A 24,713-nucleotide genomic window follows, 5' to 3' on the forward strand; every position below is an offset into this window, starting at 1 on the left:
CAAGGATTCAGAACAAGTTAACTAGCTTTTACATATTTCACTTTTCATCAATAGATTGCAAAGTGCTTTACTATCTTTAATGAATGTATCCTCACACCACCACTCAGGGTAGTGAAGTATTAACATGTTAAAGCTAGGGAAATGAGGCCCACAGAGGCTAAATGATTTGATCAAGGTCACACTGGAACACTAGTGAAGCAGGAAATTGAAACTGCATCTCACACTTCCTAGGCTAGTGCCCAGTTCGAATTTAGACATATACTTTGTGTCTGAGGGGTAGCAGTATCCCCTCCTGCCTGCAGCAGAAAGCTGCTATGGGCTTGCTTTGCATTTTTCTACAGTTGTCAGTTTTTATTTTAAAAACAGCCCACTTTATTGTAGAAAGTTCTTCCTGTGTTGAAATATCATTAGATGCTATTTTTAGGTTAGGAATTAATGTTAATATTGACATTTAATAGGCTGTTCTGTACTTCAATTCCCCCACACACACACTTTGCAACTTTCCTAAACAAAATGAGTAGATCGCATTAGTTACACAAAATGTAAGTTAAAAGCTTTGTCCTCCCCTACATGAAGTCACTTTCTGAACCTGGATTTGTCTGTGATTACACTTGCTGCTGAATACTATTCAGCACATCTTCAGCTACCACCACAGCTCATTAGTGTAGCAGACCAATTCAAAGTAAAGTTATGAAGCAACTGCATGAACATGTTTGGCAGGAGAGTGGAAAGTCTATAGAAGAGAACTTATTCAACTGCCCATTCCTCTCCCCCTACAAAGAGGATTCTTGTGCAAAAAGTTTCTATAGAACAGTGATTTAGTCAACAAAAGAATCTTAAAAAGCACAAGCTTGTAACTTGAGTTTTTATTTACAATGTGGATTTGCTGAAACACAGTTGGACAACAGCCAAAGCCTCAACTTCTTCAGAGATCCCACCACAGGACCTGCAAGTGACAAATGGGAAGAAAATTGAGAAACTCAGGTTGTCAGAGTCCCTCCCATATCAGTACAAACATATGCCAATAAAACCCAAACCATCTACTTAGGCCTTTTTTGGCAGGAACCTGTTTTCCCAGGATAATGTTCTAGTGCAAAAAACACCTACATTAACAGCTGCAATGGTTTTTAAAGATCTCTTTAAATGCAGTTGTTTGAATTCCCACTGCAATTGGAAAAAGTTTGTCTTAACCAGTCTTCGATGGAAACAAGGGCTTGACAGCAAATACTTTCATCTTTTTGATACTTGGGAAGGGAGGGAAGACCATTCCTTTAACTGGAGAGCTTCAAATGAGGGGAGGGGTGTGTGGGAAGAACTAAATCAATGTCTCCATTACACTTTTAAAACGGATAGTAACCCATTGAAGGAGGATGTAAGTAGTTCCTAGCATTAGTAGAGGAAGCAGAAGGCAGTCGCTGGATGAGCATGGTACCTCCTACTAGCTTTTAGAAACTCAAGCGCCCACTCAAAAGATTTAACAGATGTCAGTTTACATCCCAGACAAATCCTAAAAAGCAATACAACTAAACTTTGAAGCACAATCCTGTTAGGATTCAAACTAGTTTTAGGGGCCTCTGTACACCTAGTATTAGGAATGGGATCTAAAGCCTTTCAACTCTACTTCACTAGGTACAGTAAGTCATGGCATCAGGAAACAGTTATAGACGTGGAGAATTTGATGCAAAAAAGCTTTAGTTTATTCTTGAACTTTTATAAAAAAAACATGCTGAACAGTGGTGGAAGATAAAAGGTTTATCCCACTACATGAAGTAGATTAAGGGTGTCACAAAATTACTAAATGACTTAGTAGCAGGGTAAGTTAAAATACTCCTTTACTGGACAGAAGTACCACTTCAAATTCCCAGCCAAAGTAGCATGTCCTCAAAACTAGATAAGGGTAGTCACAAAGCACTCTAAGCTCATGCAAGTCCCAGTCAATAGGGGACAATGCAAACAGCTAAGAAAAGATTTCAGAAAAAACTACCACCCTATTCTGTGAATCAGTACATTAACAGAGGAAAGCAAAAGGCTCCTGAAGTCTGCCAGTATATCCCTCTTCATGTTCAGGAATACACTGAGCATGACAAATAGGACAGCACAAACACCTAAGGACTCATCTATCAACTGTGCTATGGGAGAATCCTGTTCAGTGTTCACTCTACATCAATTCATGGGGCTCAGAGGTTGGACATTAAGTATAGCTCATTCTAAAGATTATCTGAAAAAGGGAAAGTTTCAAGACAACCTACACACTGGTAGCTGGAGCTGTAAATCTATTCTTCATCATCAGGAGGGATCCCCAATTCCTCATCTGTCCATTTCGAAGCATCTGGGTAAGGAAAGTGACCCTTGTAGGGGAGGAAGAACATTCAAACAATAGTTAGTGAATATTTCATTTTCTACAGCGGTTCCCAAATTGAGGGTCATGACTTCAAGTGGGGTCACTCCATCAGCATATAGGGGTCATGGCAATCCTGAGTGTACGGATGACACCATTTCATTAAATGGCATCCTCTACACACAAGTGCAAGGTCATGCTGCATGGAGGATGCTATTTTACTCTACAAAATGGTGTGACCCCTCCAATGTGACCTCATGCACACAGTGTGTACAGATCATGCGGTCTGGAGGACGCTAACTTGAAAAGCAAAATCCACATGGCATGACCTTACATGTACAATGTGTGCAAGGTCATGCTGTATGGAGGAGGCTATTTCAGGAGAAAAGCATGGGAAGCAATATATGAGAAAATGGGGTCATGCAGGGAAAATGTTTGGGAGCTTCTGATATACTACCACAAGAAGAGATCCTGAATACTTGGTTAGTAACTATAATGGATGCTAGAGGCACATTCTTTCTAAAAATGCAACAAATTTGGGTGCTATAACATCAATCTCCCCCTGCACTGGGTGGTTTGGTGTGGCAAAGGCATTGGTTTGAATGGTACTTAGGCACCTAAATCCCAGTTTTGGCTTCACTGTGATCCACAAAACTGCTGCCAAACCCTGTGGTCACCTAAACTTGCTTGGCACCTAAGTTTTTGGGTAAACAACCTCTGTTTTTGTGCAGGTGCACTGCTGTCTCCCTCAAGGACTCTGGATACCTATCTCCCACCTAATCCCCAAAGCAATTTGCAAACCAGGGTTAAGATAAGCATTTGGCCACTTAAGTGACATGTGGGGCCCAATTTAGTAGGGATCCCTAAAGGGTGCTAAATTCCAGCTGGAGGAGGAGCTGAAGATGGTGGTGCACACCTCCACTTTTAGACTATAGGTTAGAGCAGTTGCCTAGGATGTGGGCAAGCCAGGTTCAATTCTTCCTTCCTCCCACTCCCCCCTGGACAGGGAGAAAGGATTTGAACAGGGGGGCTCCCACCTCTCAGGAGAGTGCTTGAACCATTTGAGTTCAGGGATATTCTGAGGTGGGGCTCCCTCCATGGCTCCTGCTGAAGCTGTACCACTGTGGGTAAATAATAAAGTGACTGGAGCAGGAAGACTGGGCCTGAGGTCTCATCTCCCAGGCAAGTGTCAGAACCAGTGGACTACAGTCATTCTCTCTGGCCCAGTAACGGTTCCACTTTAGATAAATATTTAAATAGTCAGTAGCCCAGAAAACAAGAGTGTAAAAATGACTCTACAGTCCAGTGGTTAGGACACCCATCTGGGAAATGGGAGACAGCAGGACAAACCCCCTTATTCCAATGACTGGAAATAAGGCTTAAATTTTTAACAGTCAAAAATATTTAACCATGGGAACAAAATATCAAGGGTCAAGGTGGATTCTTTATCACTGACCATTTTAAAATCAAGATTGGATGTTTTTCTAAAAGATCTGCTCTAGGAATTATTCTGGGGAAGTCATACAGGAGGTCAGACTAGATGATCACAGTGGTCCCTTCTAGCCTTGGAATCTAGGACTATGAATATCTCATTATTTATCCACAGTGGCACAGCTTCAGCCTGGGTCTTCACATCTCAAGTGAGTGCTCTAACCACTGGACTCAACTACCAGTGCTGCCACCTCCTACTTCAGGCCATCTTGTGTAGAGTGAGGCAGATGCTTAACTCATACTAGTCCTGGGGGAATTCTGCACTTCTGCGTGTATGCATAATTAATGAGCCATGCGTATTTTTATTTTGTGAAAAAAAAAAAGCTTCTGCCAAAATGTTGCTGCAGTTCCACCTTTTGCCCACCAGAGGACACAGCAGCCGCTCCCAGCCAGTGAGGGGAGAGAAAGAGCCTGCCTTCTTTGCAGCGCCTGTCAGATCAGGTCAGGAAACAGAGGCTATGGGGAGAAAGACAGCATGGTATTCTGGGGTGGGGTCAGACAGGGGCTCAGAAGGGCTAGTGGGGGAGGACAGGGCCATGGCGTGGCGGCAGAGACACACATAGGGATGGGGCAGGGGGTAGAGCCACATGGGGACAGGGGAGGTGTGCCTGAGTGGGGGTGGAGGAACACATGTGGACAGGGGCAGATGTGCCTGACTAATTGGGAGAGGCAAAGGGGAAGCTTCCTAACAATCCATCACCTCCCCACCAAAAAACCTGTTCCATACTTTTCCCACCCATACCCAACACCCTCCAAGTTCACACCCAGGCTCCTTTCCAGCAATTTACTTCCCTCTTCCTCAGCTCCTTTGTTACCCCCTGACTCCCCCAAGCCTTTACACTGCTTCTCAGGGGTGTGGGAAATACGGTTCTGTACTGTAGTTTAAATGAATTATTACTCAGAGTTCCCTGTTAATATGCCTAGTAAGGAACTGGTTTGTCAAAAAGCATTTCCTGAATTTTTGTTGTTGTCTGTATTGTTCCAGACATAGTTGCTGACAGGTATTTTGAAATAAATGACCAAAAATAATTGAAACTGGTGTGATTATATTGTGTTATTTGGACAAATAAAACATGCAGAATTTTAAAATACGGTGCACAGAATTTTAAACTGTGTGGTGCAGAATTCCCTCAAGAGCATCCTGCTCACAAGAAACAGCTTAATCACTTAAGCCCCTTGACTCCAGAAAAGGGGTTCCTATTCATGGATAGATGCCTCCCTGCAGCAAGACCAAACACAGTCCCGCTGAGAAAGAGATAGGACTTAATACCCCACCCAAGTCACCATCTCCCATTGGCTAACTTACACAACCCAGCACGGTTACTTTTGCAGAAAGGCGCCTTCTCTCGCCCACTCGTTGTACTAGGGGCGGAGAGGCTCAACTCCGGCTACTCCTATGATTTTCTAGGCACCGCAGCGCTCGGCACTGGAAACCCCGCCGCCGCCCCCCACAGGCCCCTTCCCGCACCGGGCCCGGCCCCCTCTCACCAGCACCGCCTCCGGGTTGTGCCAGAAGTGCCACAGGATCCAGAACCACATGAAGCCGCTGAGGAGCTCGCCGTGGATCACCTGCCGGCGGGTCAGCCCCGGGAACTGCCGGTAGTGGGGCTCGATGTGCACCCCGCCCCCCGCGCTGCAAGGGAGGCAAACACAGGGGCCCGTCAGCGCCCGCCAGGCGCCCCCGGCCCGGCCCGGCCCAGCCCGGCCCCCGGTCCCTACTCACTGCCGCAGCCCGGCCGCTCCCCTCACGTCTCTGGCGCGGAGGATCCGGACCAGGCCGCCCCCAGAGCGGCCCAGAGACCCGAGCATGACGCCACCGGCCGAGCCGCCCGCCCGTTCCCCAATGTCACCTTCCGGTATTGGGGGGGGGGGAACGTGGCCTCCCAACAAGAGCCGCACTGATTGGCCTGAGCCCCAGCGGGCACATACCAACTGTAACCACGGAAGGAGGGAAGAGAGAGAGAGAGACAGGGACAACCCTACCGCCTCGGCCCTGCGGCGGGGACGCTTACCCGAAGTGACGCCCTCCCGGTCCCGGTAATGCGGAGAAGCGCCATCCTTATGGTAAGTAAATAATTGTTATCCCCCCCCCTTTTTCCAGGAGTGGTACCGGTCCAGACGCTACCAAATCCTGGGAGGGGGATCCGGTGAGCAGAACCCCTTCATTAAGGCGGATAAAGAGGAGCGAGAGAAACATGGCAACTCCCCACAGCTATCCACGGCGCGTTCTCCCGTAGAGGTGTGTGTGTGTTTTTTACCTTAATCTGTATTAACGGACGTGCAGAAAAAGGCTCCCACCCAGCTCCGGAGATGGTTCCGTCCAAGGCGCCTGGTTACTAGGCAACGGCATCCTAAACTGCAGATTCCGACAAGCGAGTGGGAGCCGGGTAAGTGGGAGCCCGGGGCGGGGGGAGGAGCATCCCCAGACACCCCTGCCCTTGGGGGGCCACATCACACTGCCCTGCCCGGGGGGGGGGGGGAGGGCACCCACCATACATTTGTGCCCTGCCCTGGGGGCCCAGAGGGAAACGCATACACACCCACACTGACCCCTGCCCTGAGGGGTAGAAGAGACCCACACCCGCCCCTGCCCCTGCCCTGGGGGCGGAGGGAAGAGATCCACCCCCCCCACACACACTGTGCCCTGCCCTCCATTCTCTGCATCTCACAAATACAAATACATCGGGTTCCATGCTGGTCAGGGAGCCCAAAGCAGGGCTGGGCAGTGATGGCCGCCACCTTCCAGACAGAAAAGGCTCGGAGGGGGATAGGGAATTTTAGGGGTGAAAGTACCAAGCATAGGCATGGAGGAGAAGGTTGGATTGCCAGCCCCAAGTATTCAAAAATCATTACTCAGGCCCCCCCAAAATCATGAGATTGACTTAAAAATCAAGAGATTTACAGAAAAATAATACATTTTGGGTCATTTTTATTTTCCTTCTGGTTTTTGAACCTCTAGGTCACACTCAGGTGACATTTTGAAGCCTGAGGGCTAGAAACTGAGTTTTATTTTTTAAATGAAAGCTGAGAGCCTCCTGTAATCACATGATTCCAGGAACTGGAACTTTAAGAAAAACACCAGGTAGTGTGAAACTCATGGTAAAATCATGAGAGTTGGCAACAACTCTGCAATTAACAAAGTAATAAAATGCTGGAAACCAGCATATCTTTTCCTAAACTAAGTTCCCTGCTGGTTCTACTAGCCCATGCAGCCAAACTAGTGATAGCACCAATGGGAATTGTTTTTAAGAGGCTTTATCTGTATGAGAGAGTGATGAGTTAACTGTAATGTCCCTGAGTTAATGGGAAATGATATTGCATGCACACACAAATTGATGCTACAGTTGATGCCTGCTGGCTAACAGTGTGTGAAAATTACTCCCTACAAGTTCTAAGGGTGGTGCTGTAGTTGATGCAAGCTCATTCATCTGAGTGCCTACACGATGCATCCTGCTACTGTGATCAGATGCTGTAGTACAGACAATGCTTTGGGTGTGTTTTTTTTAAAGCAGTTGAGAACTATGGGAAAGTAAATACACTGAGTGTTATATGACTGCTAATTTAGCACAGGTATTGGGAATAGATTGGATTCACCTTGTACCCCAAGCCCTTTGTAAAGTCAGTTTTAAGGATCTTTTCATAAATGATCTGTTTGTTTTGGCAGCTGGTTGTCTTCATGCTTTGGCCATGTCGGTGCTTTCTCATCCCTACTGTGCCACCTTACCTTTGGTTGGTGATCTCCAAGACCGGAATGTCACCTTTGTGGTCAATATGTTGGAAGGCATGTCCTCCAAGCAGGATTTTCTGAAGGAGCATCTCATAAAGACTCTCTTCTTGATGGCCAACAGGCCAACAGAGTCCACATTCAACATCATAAGCTTTGCCAGCAAGGTAATGCCAACGCAGCCATTGCTGGGCAAAGGGTTAAGGTTTTATAAGAAAGCATAGTAAGGTGACATCAGTGGAAACAATGCTTATAATTGTTGCTATGTTTGAATTATAGTAATTAACTAGTGTAATCTCTGCCAGGTGAGGTGGCTGTAACAAGTTAATGGTCCCCAGTGGGGTGAAATAAGTATAATAAAATAGGGTTGGAAAATGCCTAGTGGATTACCCAGTCCCTCTCCCTGCCAGCATAGGACTATTCCTCAAAGTATAATTTCTTGTGTTCTGAGTACTTGGTTCCACAGCTGGCCTGGGGATATCCTGCTCCTGTTTAAGAGCTGACAGTTGTGGCAGTGTCAAAAAACGGAATTCGAACATCAAGTGTGATGGTGGTTCCACTCATTTGCATGGTAATACTTCAAAATCTGGAAGAGCATTCTCATGCAGTAGCAATGTTGGCCTCTGAGCGCTGGGAACAAATGGAAAGGGATGGGATTTGCTGGTAGATGCCTTGGGATCTTTCATGCATGCTTCCTTACACTTGCTTCCTTATTGCCTGGTTCTCATCATCCCTTTCGCACTTTGCCCATCCAGGTGGTCCTCTTCTAGAATAGTGAAAGATGACTTTCCTGTTGCCCTATCACCATATCTTCCTTTAGTTGAGGGAACATGGAACCCAGCTCTCTGACATCTTCTCTTGTATGTCTCACCAACAATTGAAGCTTAATATAGCCAAAACTGAACTTCTGACCTCTCTTCCCACTATCTGTCACTATTGTTAACTGTACCATCCAGGGGCGGCTCTACCAATTTTGCCGCCCCCAAGCAGTTGCTGCTGAATTGCCGCTGCCACAACAGTGGCGGAGCTGCCGCCAAATTGCTGCCACGCCCGGAAGAGCGGCAGAGCTGCCGCCCAAAAGCCGCCACGGCGGGAAGTGCAGCCAAGCTGCCGCCGAATTGCCACCACGGGACACGGACTGCAGCCCCATTCTGAATGCCGCCCCAAGCATCTGCTTGGAAAGCTGGTGCCTGGAGCGAGCCCTGGTACCATCCTTCCTGTCATTCCAGCCCCGTAATGTGATATTATCTTTGACTCTTTCATCTCTCTAACCCAGCACATCCAGGACATGTCCAAAACTTGCTGTTTTTCCCTTCATAACTTCACTAAGATTTGGTCTTTTCTCTCTGTCCATGACTGAAATAACTCTAGAACAGAGGGAGTTAGAGTAATCTAGCATATTGACTAAAATCAGTCAGCTCACAGTTACCATACTGAGTTATACAGATGGTACACAGAAAAACATGAGGTGGAGTTAGATAGCAACGAACCTGGCCTTTAGAATCTGTGATTACACAGAGACTCTCATAAGACACCATCATAAGACTAACATTTCCTTTTCATTTTTAACCAGGGAAATTTCTGGCTTTCTACCACAGCCCTTGCTGGGTGGTAAATTCCTCTTATTCTCCTTCCATCTTCCTCCAAGGAAATCCTCTACAACCCTGTTGGGGGCCTCAAAACTCCCCTCACCCTTAAAGACCATAGAATGGCACCCCGGCTTCTTCTCCAGAAAATTTAGAGCCCATCAGATCTTAGCTGACTAGAGCAATTGTATTGCAAGATGGAAGAAACTCCCTTCTCCACCCCAGAGGATGAGCAGGCTGAGAATCAAGTCCCTGATCTCATATATGTCAGACCATTTACCAAAATATCAACTAGCTAACTCATTTCTCAGTTTTAACGAGTTTTAAAACAATTATGTGTTATAAAATATTTGCTTAATAGATGTTTATTGTGTTTGGTTAAAAATTTTGGCTTTTGTACAGGTGATAAAATGGTGCAATAGTTTGGTCAAATGTTCGCTCAGTAACATCATTGAAGCAACCGCCTGGATTAGAGCTCTGCAGTGTGGGAATGGTGCAGATGCTGTGAGTGCTTTGGCTATGGCATTTGAAGATCCCACCTGCCAGGTGGTATACTTGGTCACTGATGCACTCTCTGAGAGTGCTTCAGAGGAAATCTGTAGCCTTCTCGCAGAGACTGGAGAGGAACGCCCAGTGCACACTGTGTACTTGGTAGAAAAGCCAGGTGACCATGAAAGCAGCACACAAAAAGAAATGGAGAAAGTAGCCAGACAGTCTGGAGGATCCTTTCAGGTGATCACCCCACACCCTCCTGGAGCTTCAGAAGAGGTAAGTCAATAACAGCAGTTTTAGATTAAATGAATGTTTGGTAATCCCCATCCTCATAAACAAAATTTCACAAAACCAGAGCTAGGGCAGAGGAATATTTCTCTCTAGAAAGGTGGCCACTACATATTTTGTCTGGCTACCTGCAAACAGAGCTGCCTGTGATTAAAGAAAGGAAATAAATTCAGAATCTCTGTTAAAGATTATGTCAGAAATTTCAAGATTGCACATGCACACAGTTGTTCTAATGAGTACTCTCTCCCTTTCTGTAGTGCTCACAACTTTAGACTCATACTTGGGAGTGTAGTGCATGCAGTATGCTCTACCTCAGGGGAAGGGGAGCATCTCATAGTGCTCTTGAACAGCAATACCTGAGACCAGTATTAGGGATCAAATTTAGATATATATATATATATAGGTGCAAACCCGTTGACTTCACCAGACCTGGATTTGGCCTGTGAAGTGGTGCAGATAGGCTTTCAAATGAACTGATTCCAGCTTTTGAAAAGAGAGACTATGGTCTTGGGGAATGAGGTGGAGATCCTGGAGGAAGCCCTTGCAAAGAACGTATACCTTATTCCTGCCAATTGATTTCACATTTACCATGCGAGCTGTCTGTGCAGCAGTGTTGGCTACAGTAGGTCCAAATATCTTTTTAGACATCCCATTGGTATATGGGTCACCATCAGCAGGTAACATTGAATATTGTCCTTCTAAAAAAATAACAGTAATGTTAAGCAGTGCATTTAGTAAACAAAATATTAATAACACTTGGCATTTGTCTAGCATTGGTCTTCACAGATTTTTTTCACAGTGTGGATCACATCTTAATAAAAGGGTTATGCAGGGCACTTGGACACTGACAAGAAACAGACGATCATTTAGCTATCATATGTTAACATCTTTGATTTATTTTGTATTTATATTCTAGTCTCTTAATGTTCTTCCTTTTAAACCTTTAGATTGCTTGAAATAGGAGAAATCAACTATAGTACACTTATAAAAGCTCATATACAACATTGAGAGGTGTGGTTAAGAACCAAGATAGATTGCTGAATTTTGTTTGCGTATGGATTAAGGCTTTAAATATAAAATAACTGGTTTAAGGATTTATGGCTTCATTCAGAAATTAGTTTAATTTTCTGCTTCTCCTTCCTGTTTTCCAGGTAAACCCAGGGTGTACCTCAAGCATCCATTGTTGCAATGTTATCAGTAAATACCCCTCTTGTTCTCTGCTGATGAGTCATCCCAAAGCACAGTAAGTTCAAAATGTGGAGCATGGGACTACCAAAACCATCAGAGTAGTAGCTCAATTTGATAACCTAGCGAAGGAAACAACTTGGAAACCACCCCAGGTTTGGGTGGGTTTTCTTTGGCTTTAATTTTCATAAATTGCAGAAATCTGCATTATCTATTGTGAGAATCTTAATGCCTTCTTAGAACATACCACTATTCTGTTTCCACAGCTTTCCTATATGTGTCTGTGCAAATTCCCCTACTATACCTCTGACAACCTTGACAAAGGAAGATTTAATGGACTGGTCCCTAGAGGCTCCCCATTTGCTGAGGGGGGCCCAAGTCCTGGCTAGAAGAGAGACTGATGGATATTATTATCTGGGCCACATTGCCCAAGAGGTGAAAGTAAGTCTTTAATGTAAATGATGGTTGTAAGTGATTCCTCTTTGGGTCACATGTGATGTTTCTCCCTATCCCTCACCTTGGGCTTCACTAGGATGGGTCTCCTTTGGCTATCCCATCTCTCTCTCTCTTGCTGGATGGGTATTAAGCTATCCTGCAGTGGCTCACAATTGTGGGAATCAACCTCAGGGTAGACTGTTAGGAAACCAGGCACAAACCCCACACTGGTTGTGACTTCTATATGTAGATGTCACTAATCAATTATCAAGTGTCAACTCCTCAGGCAGACAGTCTCCTTGAGTACTCTGATGTATCTCGCCACCCAGATAAGTGTATTTTTGTGATTGATGGTCCCTTACACCAAAGATCACAGCAATCCTCAGGTTACTCTCAGTCCCAAAGGACCAGTCACTTACCCTAGGCCAATTGCACTTTAGATCTCACACCAAAGACGACATTTGCAGTCAATCCTATAACAAACTATCTAAAGATTTATTATATAGGAAAAGGAAACAAGAGTTATTTACAAGGTTAAAGCAGGTAAGCATATATACACACAAATGAGTTCCAATCTTAAGCTTTAAAAAGTAATAGAAGCTTCCATAATAAGCAAGCTCTATATGTCCTTTAGGGATAACCCAGGCTAAGCACTGAGGATCTTTTGCTTATGCTTAGTAATCCTTGCCACTCAGAGTCCAAGCAGCATAAAGATACAGTTCCTCCCTGTTAGGGATTTTATTTGCTTCTCCTTCATGTGTTTTGAGCTGCAAACTCAGCTGATGGAAGGAAATCACTTGCATGACTCCTTTTCATGAGGGGGGGATAGCAATCAACAAACTTTTGTCCTCTCTGATGTTTCACAATAGTTCACCTGGGCCTTTCTTTTGAGACAGGACATAACACCTTCTGTTGGAGATCAGCACTTTACACTAATTAATGTCTCCTGTCTGGTGACTTACACAGTCACAGAGACTTATAATACAAATGCTTAAATATTACCTTACAGTATGGGGTACAGATGTTAGAAGTGAGATTAATACATGCAGCATCTTACAAGCATTCAATAAAGTCTAAACACTAAGCACATTTTTATAATTCTAACGCCTGTTTACACACAGGTGAGCCAGAATGGTTCCAGCAGTGTATTTGTCAGTGTTCCACTGAGGCTTGAGGTCCTTGGCATGAGCTGGTATCTGGGATTTCCTAATCATGTTGTTCTTTGCTTTTCAATGACTCTTAGCTGTTTACAGCAAGGAGTCCTGCAATCAGAAGGAGACACATTTTTGGTGAATGCAGTAAGTTGTCACTCAGAGCCAGTCACAGCCAGCAAGTTCTTTATATCGCCTTCACCTAGTTCCACCCAAGCTGGAAGCAAAGTCTAGCAGCTAAACAACGCTTGGAAAAAAATCGAACAAACTAAAATGCCCCTCTCCTGGATCCCTTTCTCCACAGGCATCTCTGCTGGGGTGGGTTTTTTTGACTCTCCTCTCTCTCAGTGGCAGCCTCTGTTGTTCCCTGGGTCTCTGTCTGCAGCAGAACTCCTGCCATCGGGTGGCCTGGCCCCCAAGACTTCCCTTTCTGGGGGAATATGCCACAAGGGCCAGAATATGCCAGTACAGTGCTCTTTGTTCAGAGGGCATGGCCGTTGTATAACAAGTGGACAAAGATGCTTTTGTTTTGGAGCCGATCTCTGTAGTTATCGACTAAAGACAGGTTTCAGAGTGGTAGCCATGTTAGTCTGTGTCAGCAAAAGCAACGAGGAGTACTTGTGGCACCTTAGAGACTAACAAATTTATTTGGGCATAAGCTTTCATGGGCTAAAACCCACTTTGGTTTTCTAAAGAAGGGAATGCTCACTGAAGAATTTCATTGGTATGAATTCTGTTTGGTTTTTAAGATGACATAATCTCAGGCCTCCTTTGCTTTCTTCTCTTTGGAAATGTGCAATCAGCAACCTTTTATGGTCAATTGAGTATTTCACAGCCATACAAGGAAAAGCTGGGTATAGAACCAGGGTTTGAGCTAAGGATCACTTAAATTAAACAAATGTGACTATCAAATGTGCAGAGTCACTCCCTGTATGAAATCCTCAATACAGTTCATATAAGTCATTGTTTTGTGAGGGAAAAGGAAAATGCTATCAAAGCCCTTCAGAGGTTGTTTTATCTGGGCCAGTGGTCATCAAACATTTTGCAAGATGATGTGACTGAGTTCAGGATGAGGATACTAGGGGGCAGGCTGGCTGATATAGCGGCTCTATATCAGCATTGTTAACTCTGTGACCCACCCTAATAGTGGAAAAGACCATGCCCTCTGTTGTTTTAATCAGGAGGGAAGCAGACTGTTTTGGGAAAAACAGAAGAAAAGGGTGTTGGCTTCTTGGCACTTGTAGAATTTAACACTGAGCTTTCCCAACAATTTGCCAGTTGTGGAGCAGAGGAATTGCCTGAATTACTCCCCACTCCTAGGGTGGATGCTCAGATTAAAGCAGTAAAAATTATGGCATTGGGAGTATTTTACCATTTTATTTTCCCCTTTATTACTATGTAACTGACCATGCAGCAAAAAGCAGTCTGTCTTGGCAACCCTTTTTCAACTGACTGGGGTGATAGAGGTCTTCCTTAGCATGGCAGTTGTGCTGCTCATCTCCAGTGAACACAATTCTGGCAAGATCCAAGAGTGGAGGGAGGGGAGGGCTTTACCTGGTAATCCGCTGTGGTCTTCAAGCTCTTTAACTACCCTTAAAGCCTGATTTGGACAGAACAGAGTAAAAAAAAAGTAGTGTTCTAGGTTCAGTGGGTTCTCCGACCATGTGCTATTTTTTGGAATTTCTGCCAGTTGCCTCTCCCTAGTGTTAGCAGCCCCTAGCCCCTGTGTTTGGCCATTTGTGGGACTCACCTGTTTGTCTTGCATACCACATGGTTTAATCCTGCAGGGCTCCAGGGAACGTTTTTTAATCGAGTTTGAGAGAAGTCGGCTGCTGAAAGGCAAGGTACAGTTTCGCATGCAAGAAACACCCCTCTATGACATTATCCACTATGAAGATGCCAGGCGACAGCCACTGGCTCCAGGAGACAGAGTCTTGGCACCATGGGAGGCTAAAGGTGAACGATATGGCCCAGGCACTGTACTAAAGGCTGCAGAGAGCTGTGAAGCACAGTTAGGTACAGTACATTTTTTCCCATTATTATTTATATTGGAGTAGCACCTTGAAGTGTGCTAGACACTATACAGAGAGAAAAGCACAGTGTCTGCCACAAGGAGCATACAATCTGTAATATCTTCCTCTCTTCTTTCCGTCTCTTTTCCTTTCAGTGCTGCTGAATAACCTTTTCCTGTTCAATGCCAGAATTTTGTGCTGCTTCATGAATCAACCTGTAGGGCTGCTTTGTGAATGGGGACTTTGAAAGCATTTAATCTGTTGTGGAGCCAGGCGATACCACTTCTGACATAAAGAGAAAAAAAAGGGTTCTGGGGCCTCTCATGTACCCAGATGATTTAGGCTACTCTCCAGATGCATATTGGGTGAAATCCTGGCTTCACTGAAGTCAGTGGGAGTTTTGTATTGACTTCAGTGAAGACAGGATTTTACCATTGTCTTCTCAGTAAGTTTGAAAGAGATGAGTGTGAATCCTAAATATATAAAGCAAAGCCACTTTTAAATGGTTACAAAATCTTTCCCTGCTTTCTATAGTACAAGATTGTGTTTCATCTCCAGGTCTCCAAGAGATCAATCAGGCATGTTTTTGGCATGCTTCTAAAGTGCTGTTTGTCATTTATTTCTATTTGCAGCCAGTGGAAATAGCAGAGTGCTGGTCAATTTCTGGAATGGTCAGACTAAGAAGGTGTCCTCTGACTTAGCTGTACGGATTCCTCTGCCCCTGAGCGAACGCATCATCCTGGAACTTCAGATGCCATTAGTAGCCAGGCAAATGTTGGTGGACTCAAGCTCAGACTATCCCTACATTGTGACACCTGGTTACAGAGCTTCAGGGCATTGCAGACAGGATCTAGTTTGCTGGCAGGGTTCCACACAGGTTGAGTCATGTCCTAACTGCAGCTCTGGATGTTCCTCACTTTGCCATTGCTGCCTTAGAGGCTGGTTGCCCATCAGGCCCACAGTGAACAGAGCACAACCAGAAGATGTCCTGATCCCAGGAACAAGCCTGACCAAAGAAGAGCTGAGCAGGAAGATAGAAGAGCAGCTGTCTAAAGGGAGAGTCCCCATTTCAGAAAGGGTCTCCACAGAGGAAGATAAAAAGGAAAAGAAGAAGAGACTAAAGAAAGAAAATGCCCCTAAAGATTTAGGATCCTGTGTGAAGATAGGAAACAAGGTTACAGAACCCAAGAAGGTAGAGAGTGCTTCATACTGACTATGGTATTACAACATCCTTTGCTATAGTTGCAGTAATATCCTGTGGTTCTGTTTTCTGTGGCAAAAACTTATTAAAAATACTGGACTAGATTATCATGTATAATTGAGCTCTGCTAAGGATGCGGAAATCATAGATGGCTTTCTACCATCTTTCTGAGCCTTTGATCTAGGGAATAGCTGGGCTCTCATTCATTCTCTGGCACTGGCTGGAATAGACTCCTAGTGGCTACTCCACTTGCTCAGGATCACTGGAGCACAACACAATCTAGCCACACCTCATCCTGCCTTGGCATGCCCCCTTTGCAGTGTGGGTATGGGCAGGACAGGCTGTTGCTAAGATGGTTTTGTACCACTCAGTGATTCCCCTACAGAAGGAATCCCTACTCACCCTGTTAAGGCAGCTCCATCCATGACACAAAGGGGTAGGACTAAGAGTGAGGATCTGGACTATATTGGTTCCACACTCAGGTATTTTTGGCATGTTTATTGGTTCCAGGGTAACTTGTATGTTTCACTCTTAACATTTGATTTGCTTGGTTATTGTTGTTCTGCATTAATATATGAAATAATACAGTGTTAAATGCACATACAAAGATAACATTTATTGCATCAGATGTCTGTACAATTAACTGGCAGCATACCTACTGCCCATGTATAAATCATGGTAATTGCTTGTACAAGTATAGGCATTTTTGTGCACACTAATCAGTCTCTTTGGCTTTAACAAATATGGTCCCCCAAAGATTTTTAAACCAAAGAGTAGAATGAAGATTTTTTTTATACACAAGCACTTTGTAATACTAAACAGTCCTTCAGAATTCAGGGTTTTCATTTTATTTTCTTTGTTTGTAATGTAAATAATTCCTTGGGCTGAGTGTTAGAAGCCGATTCTCAGTTAGTATAAATTGTCAGAGTTCCATTCATAGATTAATACATATAAGTCCAGAATGGACCATTATAATCATCTAGTTGAACTTCCTTCATAAAACAAGCCAGAGAACCTCACTCAGTAACTTGAAATCACTGGTGTTATGACAATTTACACAACGGAGGATCCCCACCGAGATTTTGCAATTTAATAATGAATGCATTTCTTCCTTTTCTGTTTAATGTGGTGCTCATGGAAGGGCAGGCTATCAGCTAGAATGAGGCCTAGTTCATGCAGGTATTGTGCATTAGCTTCTTCATGTGGCTCTCCAGGGAACCACAATTCTGATTTACCTCACCTCCTACTAGTGTGTGTCTGCCAATGCACCTTATTCCTGGCCTGCTACTCCAATTTTGGGTCCCTTTAATGCAGAAATATTGCCAGTTGTGGGGTAGCTTTTACATACAGACAAACCTAAGAAATGGGCAGAAACACCTATGTTTAAAGACTTCAGTTATTCCTTGAGTAAAGAAACCAGTTTTATTTTCCTTCTGAAACCCCAGTTTCAATAAGTTTGGCTTGCTTGTCAAAATGACAGTAAAGTCTGTCACCGCTGTGTCAGCAATGGTGACTCCTCTCCAAGCAACATTTCCCTCCAGCTGAAGGCTCCCCAGTCATTCAAGTAGTATCAGCCAGGGTTAGTTTACACTAACCATGGGATTAGTGCAGTAATGACAAGATCATACGGTAGCTTATTTTGTAAATTCATGTTACTGACACATTCTACTCCCCACTGGCTAAGCATTTTGATAGTTTCCTGTTGTTTCCAGAGCCCTCAGAAGGAGATGGCTTCAGCAGATTTGATGGGAGATGCTCGTGCCATGCTTGATATTGCTGTCCACCCAAACACCTGCCTAATGGAGTCAATGCACAATGACAAAGAAGACAGCAAACACTGTGGGGCTGATCCCGAGTCTCTTCTGAAGAATGAACCTGGTATTGATATTGTATCAACTAGCTGTTTCATACAAGCCTAGGACATGCCATATCAGATGAGAGCATTGGTTCTTCCTGTCTGGTTTCTTGTCTTTGTCAGTATTTCATTCCTGGTGCCTTAAAGGAAGATGAAAAAACACCATAATGCATCTGGTCAATCGTGCTCTGCTATGCTTAGGGGCTAGTGGTTGTGCACTATGGTGATTTACTTACCTTCCTCTGAGACATGAACAGTTCCTTTCGGGCTCCTGCAGCTGCCACCTTCCCTGAAGTAAGAGCTTTGATTGCCCCATTTTAGCATGCACTACAAATTTTATTAGTCCTAAAGCTATCCTACCCTTTTTAAAATCTGACTGTAGTATTTGACTGGACTGCCTGTGGCAAAGGATTTCACAAGCTGACAATAATCTTTGTGAAGAAATACATGCTCTTCTTTGTTCTGCTTTTTAATTGCCACTTTAATTTAAGAGATTAGTGCTCTTTAATTGCACTGTGTAACCCCTTGTTCTAGTATTATAAAAAAGGTTCATAGTCTAAAATATCTTTTAATTAAGTCCCCTTTAACCAATGCCCTCCTCACTTAAGAGAGATCTGTGAGATGTGCAGGCAACTGGGAGTGGATTCCAAAGGCCAAAAGCCTCCTCCAGCCACATCACCTATTTAGTGCCATTGTTCCATTCCCTGTCCTGCCTCCTACGAGGAGAGGCTGAAGCTGGTATAGCAGAGGTGAACATTTCCTCACAGCCAGGATTTCCAACAGCATTCCCTACAGTAACTCCTACTGAGGGAGGCTCAGTAGATGTGAGCACAGTCAATGCTTCATCCCAGTTACTGGGTAAAAACTCCTCCTTGTCTATGTTGGCAGGATTATTTTTGAAAGTGGTGACCATCCTGTGGTCACTAAAATGCTCTCATTTCCTTGGGAAGAAATGTTAGTACTTACTGGTAATAAAAAGATCTTGCTTAAATGCATTTTACTTTAACACATTTTTCTGTCTATCTGTTCACCATTTTGTAAGGTGTCCATCACCTTTTATATCTCTAATTTGTCTGAAAGCTCTTTTTCAGTCCAGCATGACAGAAGCTCCAGCTCAGCATCACCCAAGGAACCCTCCCGTGAAAGCACATGCTTTCGGCACTTCCAGTCTCCAAGCTATGTTTGACCGAGTGGATCAATCACTGAAGAAAGACCGCTTGACCATTGAATCAGTTCTGCATATACAGAGACCCCACAGCGCTCCGAGTATACAGGTTAAGAGCGCACAAGATTTTCTAGGAAAAATAAAGCCAACATTTGTTATTGCTGACCCAATGCCTGGTCAATGTCTGTTTAAATCAGTTGAACAGATTCATGATTGGCTTGTGCCACAAAGTTCTTTTTGTCAATTTCCGGAAAGGTTACTTCCATAAGAGCCTAATTAGAAGTAAGGAAATCTGATCTCTGATTGGCTAAGTGCCAGGAGAATGAGTTGACTACTGGACACTGGCTCAAATTCTCCAGTGCAGCCAACTCCCATTATCCTTAGCCATCTCTGTGCCAGCATAAATTAGACAGCCTAAGGGCTGCTCTAATTTATGTTGATTGTCAAGAGGACAGGGATACCTGGCCATGCCCCAGTCACACTCTTTGCTGGCAGCTGGAGGTGTAGGTACCTCTACCGTATTGTGGGGGAATCCTCCAATGGTGTAATCCTCCGGGGCAGGCTATGCTGTTTTAAGGGCTGCCTTATGTGGGGAGTGAGGTTCAAAGCAGCTAACCCAATCTGGCCCAATTAGTTCCTGGCCATTAGGTTCACAGGATTTATTCACATGGCATGGTATAAATCAATTAGCATGGCCTCATTTTTGTCCATTTTATGATGACATGTACTGCAACAGAAGATACATACAAACATCAAACCCCCATCAATACATGCTGTCATTGTCCAGGAACAGGACATTTTCTTGTATGCTGATATTAATACTTAGCCCTTCTGTGGAGCTTTTCGTCTTCATATACTGACTAATCCTCAATCATCTTTGCAAGATATAGACAATAATTCTTCTTTTACAGATAAGGAAACCAAGGAACAGAGCAGTTAAGTGACTAGCCCAAGGCCATAGGGGGAGTCCATGTGAAAGCTGGGATGAAAATTGAGGGTGTACTAGTCCTCAATACTGTGTTCTAACCACTAGATCAGTGGTTCTCAACCAGGGGTACATGTACCCCTGGGGGTACGCAGAGGTCTTCCAGGGGGTACATTAACTCCTCTAATTATTTGCCTAGTTTTACAACAGGCTACATAAAAAGCACTAGTGAAATTGGTACCAACTAAAATTTCATCCAGACAATGACTTCTTTATATTGCCCTATATACTATACACTGAAATGTAAGTACAATATTTATTATATTGATTTTATAATTATGTGGTAAAAATAAGAAACTAAGCACTTTTTCATAATAGTGTACTGTGACACTTTTGTATTTTTATGTCTGATTTTGTAAGCAAGTAGTTTTTAAGTGAGGTGAAATGTGAGGGTACACAAGACAAATCAGACTCCTGAAAGGGGAACAGTAGTCTGGAAAAGTTGAGAGCCACTGCACTAGATCACACCGCTTTTTCATCTTCCATTTATAAAGCACCTTTTAATTTTTTGAAGTTTCACTTTATTTGTTTTAAATCTTTCCAACTGTAACACATTAAGCATGAACCACTTACAGGGCCTAGGTTTTGCAAATTAATACACATGCCACACAGCAAAGAATAGCAAAACACTTGAGAGATTTTGCAAAAATACCTACAGCTTCAGACACTGACTTTTTAATTAAAAAGCAGCAGAAACATTACATGAGCCTTCTAGGGACAATCAGGAAAATAGGGAAGGCAATTGCAGCCTCAAGTTCCTAAAGCAACAGAACTATAGCTTATTGTTATTTAAATTAAAACTTGGATCTGAAGCTTCAGTGATTAATTACAGGATGATTTGCCTCCCTTCAGGTACACTTGTGTTAGGAGTACACTGCATATTCAGGAGACAAAGTAAACACTGCACAATGAGATAAAAACTCAGTGGATACTTCATTGCTCATGCTTTTCATCCCTAAGGATATGCTTTTACAAACGGCAAATAAGAAACACTCTCCAGCACTAAAATACAGCCACTTCTTATGTGAAACATGGCAACTACTCACCTCTGGATACATTACACCCCAGGAAGTGACAAATATAATATCTGTTCAAAACTACAGGGAGAAATTTCCTTTGCCATAGGTAGGCAGAATGTAGTTATCCCCACTGGAATTTGTTAGCACATGTAGGTTAATACCCCAAACTCTTGTAAAATCCAAAGTGGGATTTTTAATAACCACAAGTGGTCAGAACCTCTGTTCTAATCCAAAAGTTGCTGTAACAACAACATAGGGCAGTTCTGTGTATTGCATAAATGCTGACTAAGCTGCAACAGTGCTGCCAACTGAATTGTGAATACCATTTCTTGAAGTACCTGGATTTTCCTTCACCCAGCTAGTTATAGACCATGCTTGACCTGTCCATAGAGTTGCTCTGAGAGCTCATGAATGTCGTTGGAAAACTAAGCCTTACTGATTATACAGGACTTCAGTTTACATTAGGAACAAACCTTTACTGATATTAAGGACTTTTTCCTTCAGAAATCAGTCACCAAAGGTGCAACTCAAGAGAGCCTGAGAAAGATGAACTTCAACACAGCCAGGATTGAGCACAGAAGGCAGCAAGCGGAGCAGAGACAGCAGAAGAGGGAACAACAGCAAGAGGCAGAAGGCCTCAAACGGCAGTTGATGCGCGACAGCAGGCGGTAATGGTGTGGGGTGCAGGTGGAAGGTCAGAGCGTGGAGGAAAGATTTCAGCAACTCCTGAGGGTTCTCCATGTCTTTATAAGTACCGGGTATTCTGTAGTGCGTGCTTCCTGAGCTAGTCCTTTAGTACTATTTATTTTAAATGTTTATAGAGTGTTCCCCCACCCTAGTGGCTGAATGGTGGTCACAGTTGTCCATTTAGAGCCTAAGACTTGGAGGGGTTGAGCACCCTCAACTCCCATCCACTTCTGAGGGAAGGGAGGGCACTTACCACCTTGCAGGATTGGGCCCTTAAATAGTACAGTTGGTTTAGTTATGGTTATGAAATGTACTCCTTCTGCCCTCCCCAGCAGCTGGAGTTTACCTTCTTCTTCCTGCAATTTGATTAACTGATGAATTTCCAGTGGTGACTCATGAAATCCGAGACATCTTTTAGAATGAAAACATTCTTATATTTTGTTATGAGTCAGAGGAGTCAAAATTATGCCCAGCTGAGGAATCTCCATTGGTCACTTTCCTGCGAGGGCAACACCTAATTGCATGCAATAGAGCAGGACCACAGTTGTCCTCATCTTTGGGCTTGCCTACACAAGGAGTTATTCCTAATTAATTCCCAGTATGGATGCTCTCATTCTGGAATAAGAGTGCCTTCTTCTGAATTAGCATAATCCACTTTAGAAGTGGATTATGCTAATTCAGAAGAAGACACTCTTACTCTGGAATAACAGCATCTACACAGGAAATTAATCAGGAATAGATATTCCACTTTGAATTCACACCCTACCTTAATTCAAATTGACTTTCCTGTGTAGACAAGCCTCATCTTGATCTGATCTCAGCATATGCTGGTGAAGAAAAAATAGTGTATGTTGGGACCTGCGGAGTCAGGTTGCATCTCTATTGAAGATTAAGGTAGTCTTGGGCTATATTGTAGACTGTAAATGCAGGCTTGCATTTGGCAACAAATTGCAGTTTAGCCACCCCTGTTCTAACAGTAACAAAACTGGGCACAATAAGACAGGAAGTAAAGTACATGTTGGCTTGAAATTGCAAGATGAACAGAGGGATGTAGAATGTAATAGCTAGCGATGGTTGCAAACTTTAGACAAAAACAAAATTTCACATTTTTTTTTACTATTTTCCCACCATCTGTAGTAATTATTTGAGCAGGAATTTGTCCAGGAGACTGGGGTTAATCTCCTTAACCTTGCAAAAAGTGGTATTCTGGCTTCAATGTCCAAAAATTGTCAGGACTTCTGGCTTACATCCTATTCATTGACATTGACATTTTCCCTTTGTTTCGCTTGGTTTCTGACAAGCTTTCTGGAAATTCTGTTTTGGACACAGACAGCGGTCTCTTCAGAGGACACTGCAAAGCTTGGAGAAGCAACTGGAGTACAATAACATGGTCTGCCAGCACATGGCAAAGCTCCAGACTGGCAGGGCAGAGAGGAGCAGAAAGGAGTCCTCCTTGCAGGAAGAGAAGAAGAGAAAGGAGAGTCAAAGGCTGCAATTCTTAAAGGCACAGCACTTGCAGAGAGAGGAGTTGCAGGTAGAATACAACCAGAGGAACTATGATCAAGATAAAAAGAGGCAGGTAAGGGCTATTTCACTGCTTTTCTTGGACTCTTCCTTCTCCTATACTGGAAGCAATGCACTGTCTAAAATAGTGATATTATTTGGAGATACAAATGTGAAATGTGAATTTAACATATACAAACTGATGAAAGGAGAGACGGAGATGTCCATATCTCTAAGGACTATTTCAAAATGCTGCATGCCAGCCTTCTGTAGCAGGAGTCCATCCAGAGAACTGTTTAGAAGGTGCTAGCTGTGGCAAATTCACAACTACCCCATTCCCTATTTCTACCAGTAACAGGCACTGGATGGAACTGAGCCTGAGAGCTGGTTATAGGACTTCAAACATCCTTTCACTCCCTTTGCTGTAGGATTTGCTGAGGAGCAGAATGCAATCCCGGCAGGAGACCCTAGAACAAGAAATCCAGGAGCAGGACACCCATCAGAGGAAGCGTGAGGATGCCAAATGGAGAGCATTCCAAAATCGGGACCATTTCCAACAGAAGCTGGAAAAGGAGTGCCAAAAACATCATCACCTCCAGCAGTACCTCAGAGAGCAGAATCTTTTGATGCTCCGGGCCTCGCTGCTGTCATAAAAAGCCTTTCGCGTAGGCAAGTAGGCCTCTGAGCATTGTAAATCTTGTAAGTATGAGTCCGTGTGCTGGGCCTAGAAAATGGTGCTACTGAAACAAGCAGATTTATTATTATTAGAGCTATCTGATAGCTCCCCTTCATCACAGCCAGAGGGCCTTTTCAGGTATGTGTCACTTATATGCCTTTCTTTTTGGAGAGTCTAACCCATCTATCCAATGTGAAGAGACCCAGCTGTCTGGCTTCCTTGTGCCTTATGTGCTACACGTGTGGTAGTCTAGCAGATGGAGACAGCCCAGGTCAGGGCTAGGGATGATAATGCACAGCAAACGAGAGAGGAATTTGCAGTGTGATTTGCTACCACAAAAAAACAGCGCAATGTTGAGTTTCGGACATAGGCATCCCAGGGAGCAGGAAGGTGAGAGGCCCTGCCTGTGGGACTCCAATGAGAGCATCCCTGCAATACTGCATTCAGTTCTGAGCCCCTCAGTGAAAGGAAGATGGCAATGAATTGGAAGGACTGAAGTATCATAATGATTAAAGTCAAAATAAAAATACTGTATAACTTAGCCAGTGAAGAGGAACATTAGGCTGTAAACACCAAGGAAGGAGAATAATTATTTAGGCTTCTACAAGAGGTATGCTTAGGAGTAGGGACATAAAAATAAGAAACATTTGAATGTCAGGAAAAGCTTCCAGAAAGCACAGTCTGTTAAGCTGTGGATTACTTTCCCATAGGAATTGTGGAAGCCCCATCCCTGTAGCCATTTTAAACTAGCCTTTAGGCACAGCCAAAGCAAATCTATTGTTGTGAACAATTCAGCACTGGCAAGGGGGTGAACCATGTGACTAGGTGTGACACTCTCAGGGCCGGTGCAACCACTAGGTGAAATAGGCGGTCGCCTAGGGCACCAAGTGGTTGGGGGCGGCCGTGGAGCGGAGGTGAGC

The 24,713-nt window shown here is 43.9% G+C and overlaps 2 protein-coding genes across 8 annotated transcripts; one reads left to right on the plus strand and one right to left on the minus strand.

The window, feature by feature from the left end:
- Window positions 1-851: 851 nt before the first annotated feature.
- On the minus strand, window positions 852-5,704 carry NDUFB2 (NADH:ubiquinone oxidoreductase subunit B2). Its single transcript, XM_073322404.1, has 4 exons — window positions 5,553-5,704; window positions 5,318-5,462; window positions 2,250-2,348; window positions 852-946 (listed from the first exon to the last, which is right to left on the minus strand). The coding sequence occupies exons 1-3, from the start codon at window positions 5,636-5,638 to the stop codon at window positions 2,274-2,276; spliced, it is 306 nt and encodes a 101-aa protein (XP_073178505.1). The 5' UTR covers window positions 5,639-5,704; the 3' UTR covers window positions 852-946; window positions 2,250-2,273.
- On the plus strand, window positions 5,174-24,713 carry LOC140902338 (uncharacterized). 7 transcript variants are annotated; one of them, XM_073322355.1, is made up of 12 exons: window positions 5,174-6,216; window positions 7,494-7,720; window positions 9,542-9,907; window positions 11,071-11,162; window positions 11,371-11,545; window positions 14,478-14,706; window positions 15,335-15,894; window positions 17,616-17,781; window positions 18,839-19,032; window positions 21,432-21,595; window positions 22,944-23,193; window positions 23,546-24,713. In XM_073322355.1, the coding sequence occupies exons 2-12, from the start codon at window positions 7,517-7,519 to the stop codon at window positions 23,768-23,770; spliced, it is 2,625 nt and encodes an 874-aa protein (XP_073178456.1). In that variant the 5' UTR covers window positions 5,174-6,216; window positions 7,494-7,516; the 3' UTR covers window positions 23,771-24,713. The 7 variants fall into 7 exon arrangements, with proteins under 7 accessions (XP_073178456.1, XP_073178447.1, XP_073178475.1 ...); XM_073322346.1 differs by having other exon boundaries at window positions 5,174-6,068; XM_073322374.1 differs by lacking the exon at window positions 7,494-7,720 and having other exon boundaries at window positions 5,176-6,068.

The sequence above is a fragment of the Lepidochelys kempii genome, chromosome 1, assembly GCF_965140265.1.
Source record: "Lepidochelys kempii isolate rLepKem1 chromosome 1, rLepKem1.hap2, whole genome shotgun sequence".
NCBI lineage: Eukaryota > Metazoa > Chordata > Testudines > Cheloniidae > Lepidochelys > Lepidochelys kempii.

Coding starts and splice junctions, on each gene's coding strand:
- NDUFB2 (XM_073322404.1), bottom strand. CDS start 5,638: ATGCTCGGGTCTCTGGGCCGCTCTGGGGGCGGCCTGGTCCGGATCCTC. Junction 5,463..5,552: donor GGAGCGGCCGGGCTGCGGCA/GTGAGTAGGGAC, acceptor CCTCCCTTGCAG/CGCGGGGGGCGGGGTGCACA. Junction 2,349..5,317: donor ACAACCCGGAGGCGGTGCTG/GTGAGAGGGGGC, acceptor CTCCCCTACAAG/GGTCACTTTCCTTACCCAGA.
- LOC140902338 (XM_073322329.1), top strand. CDS start 7,379: ATGACTGCTAATTTAGCACAGGTATTGGGAATAGATTGGATTCACCTT. Junction 17,782..18,838: donor TCTTCTGAAGAATGAACCTG/GTATTGATATTG, acceptor TTTGTCTGAAAG/CTCTTTTTCAGTCCAGCATG. Junction 21,596..22,943: donor TTGATGCGCGACAGCAGGCG/GTAATGGTGTGG, acceptor TTTTGGACACAG/ACAGCGGTCTCTTCAGAGGA.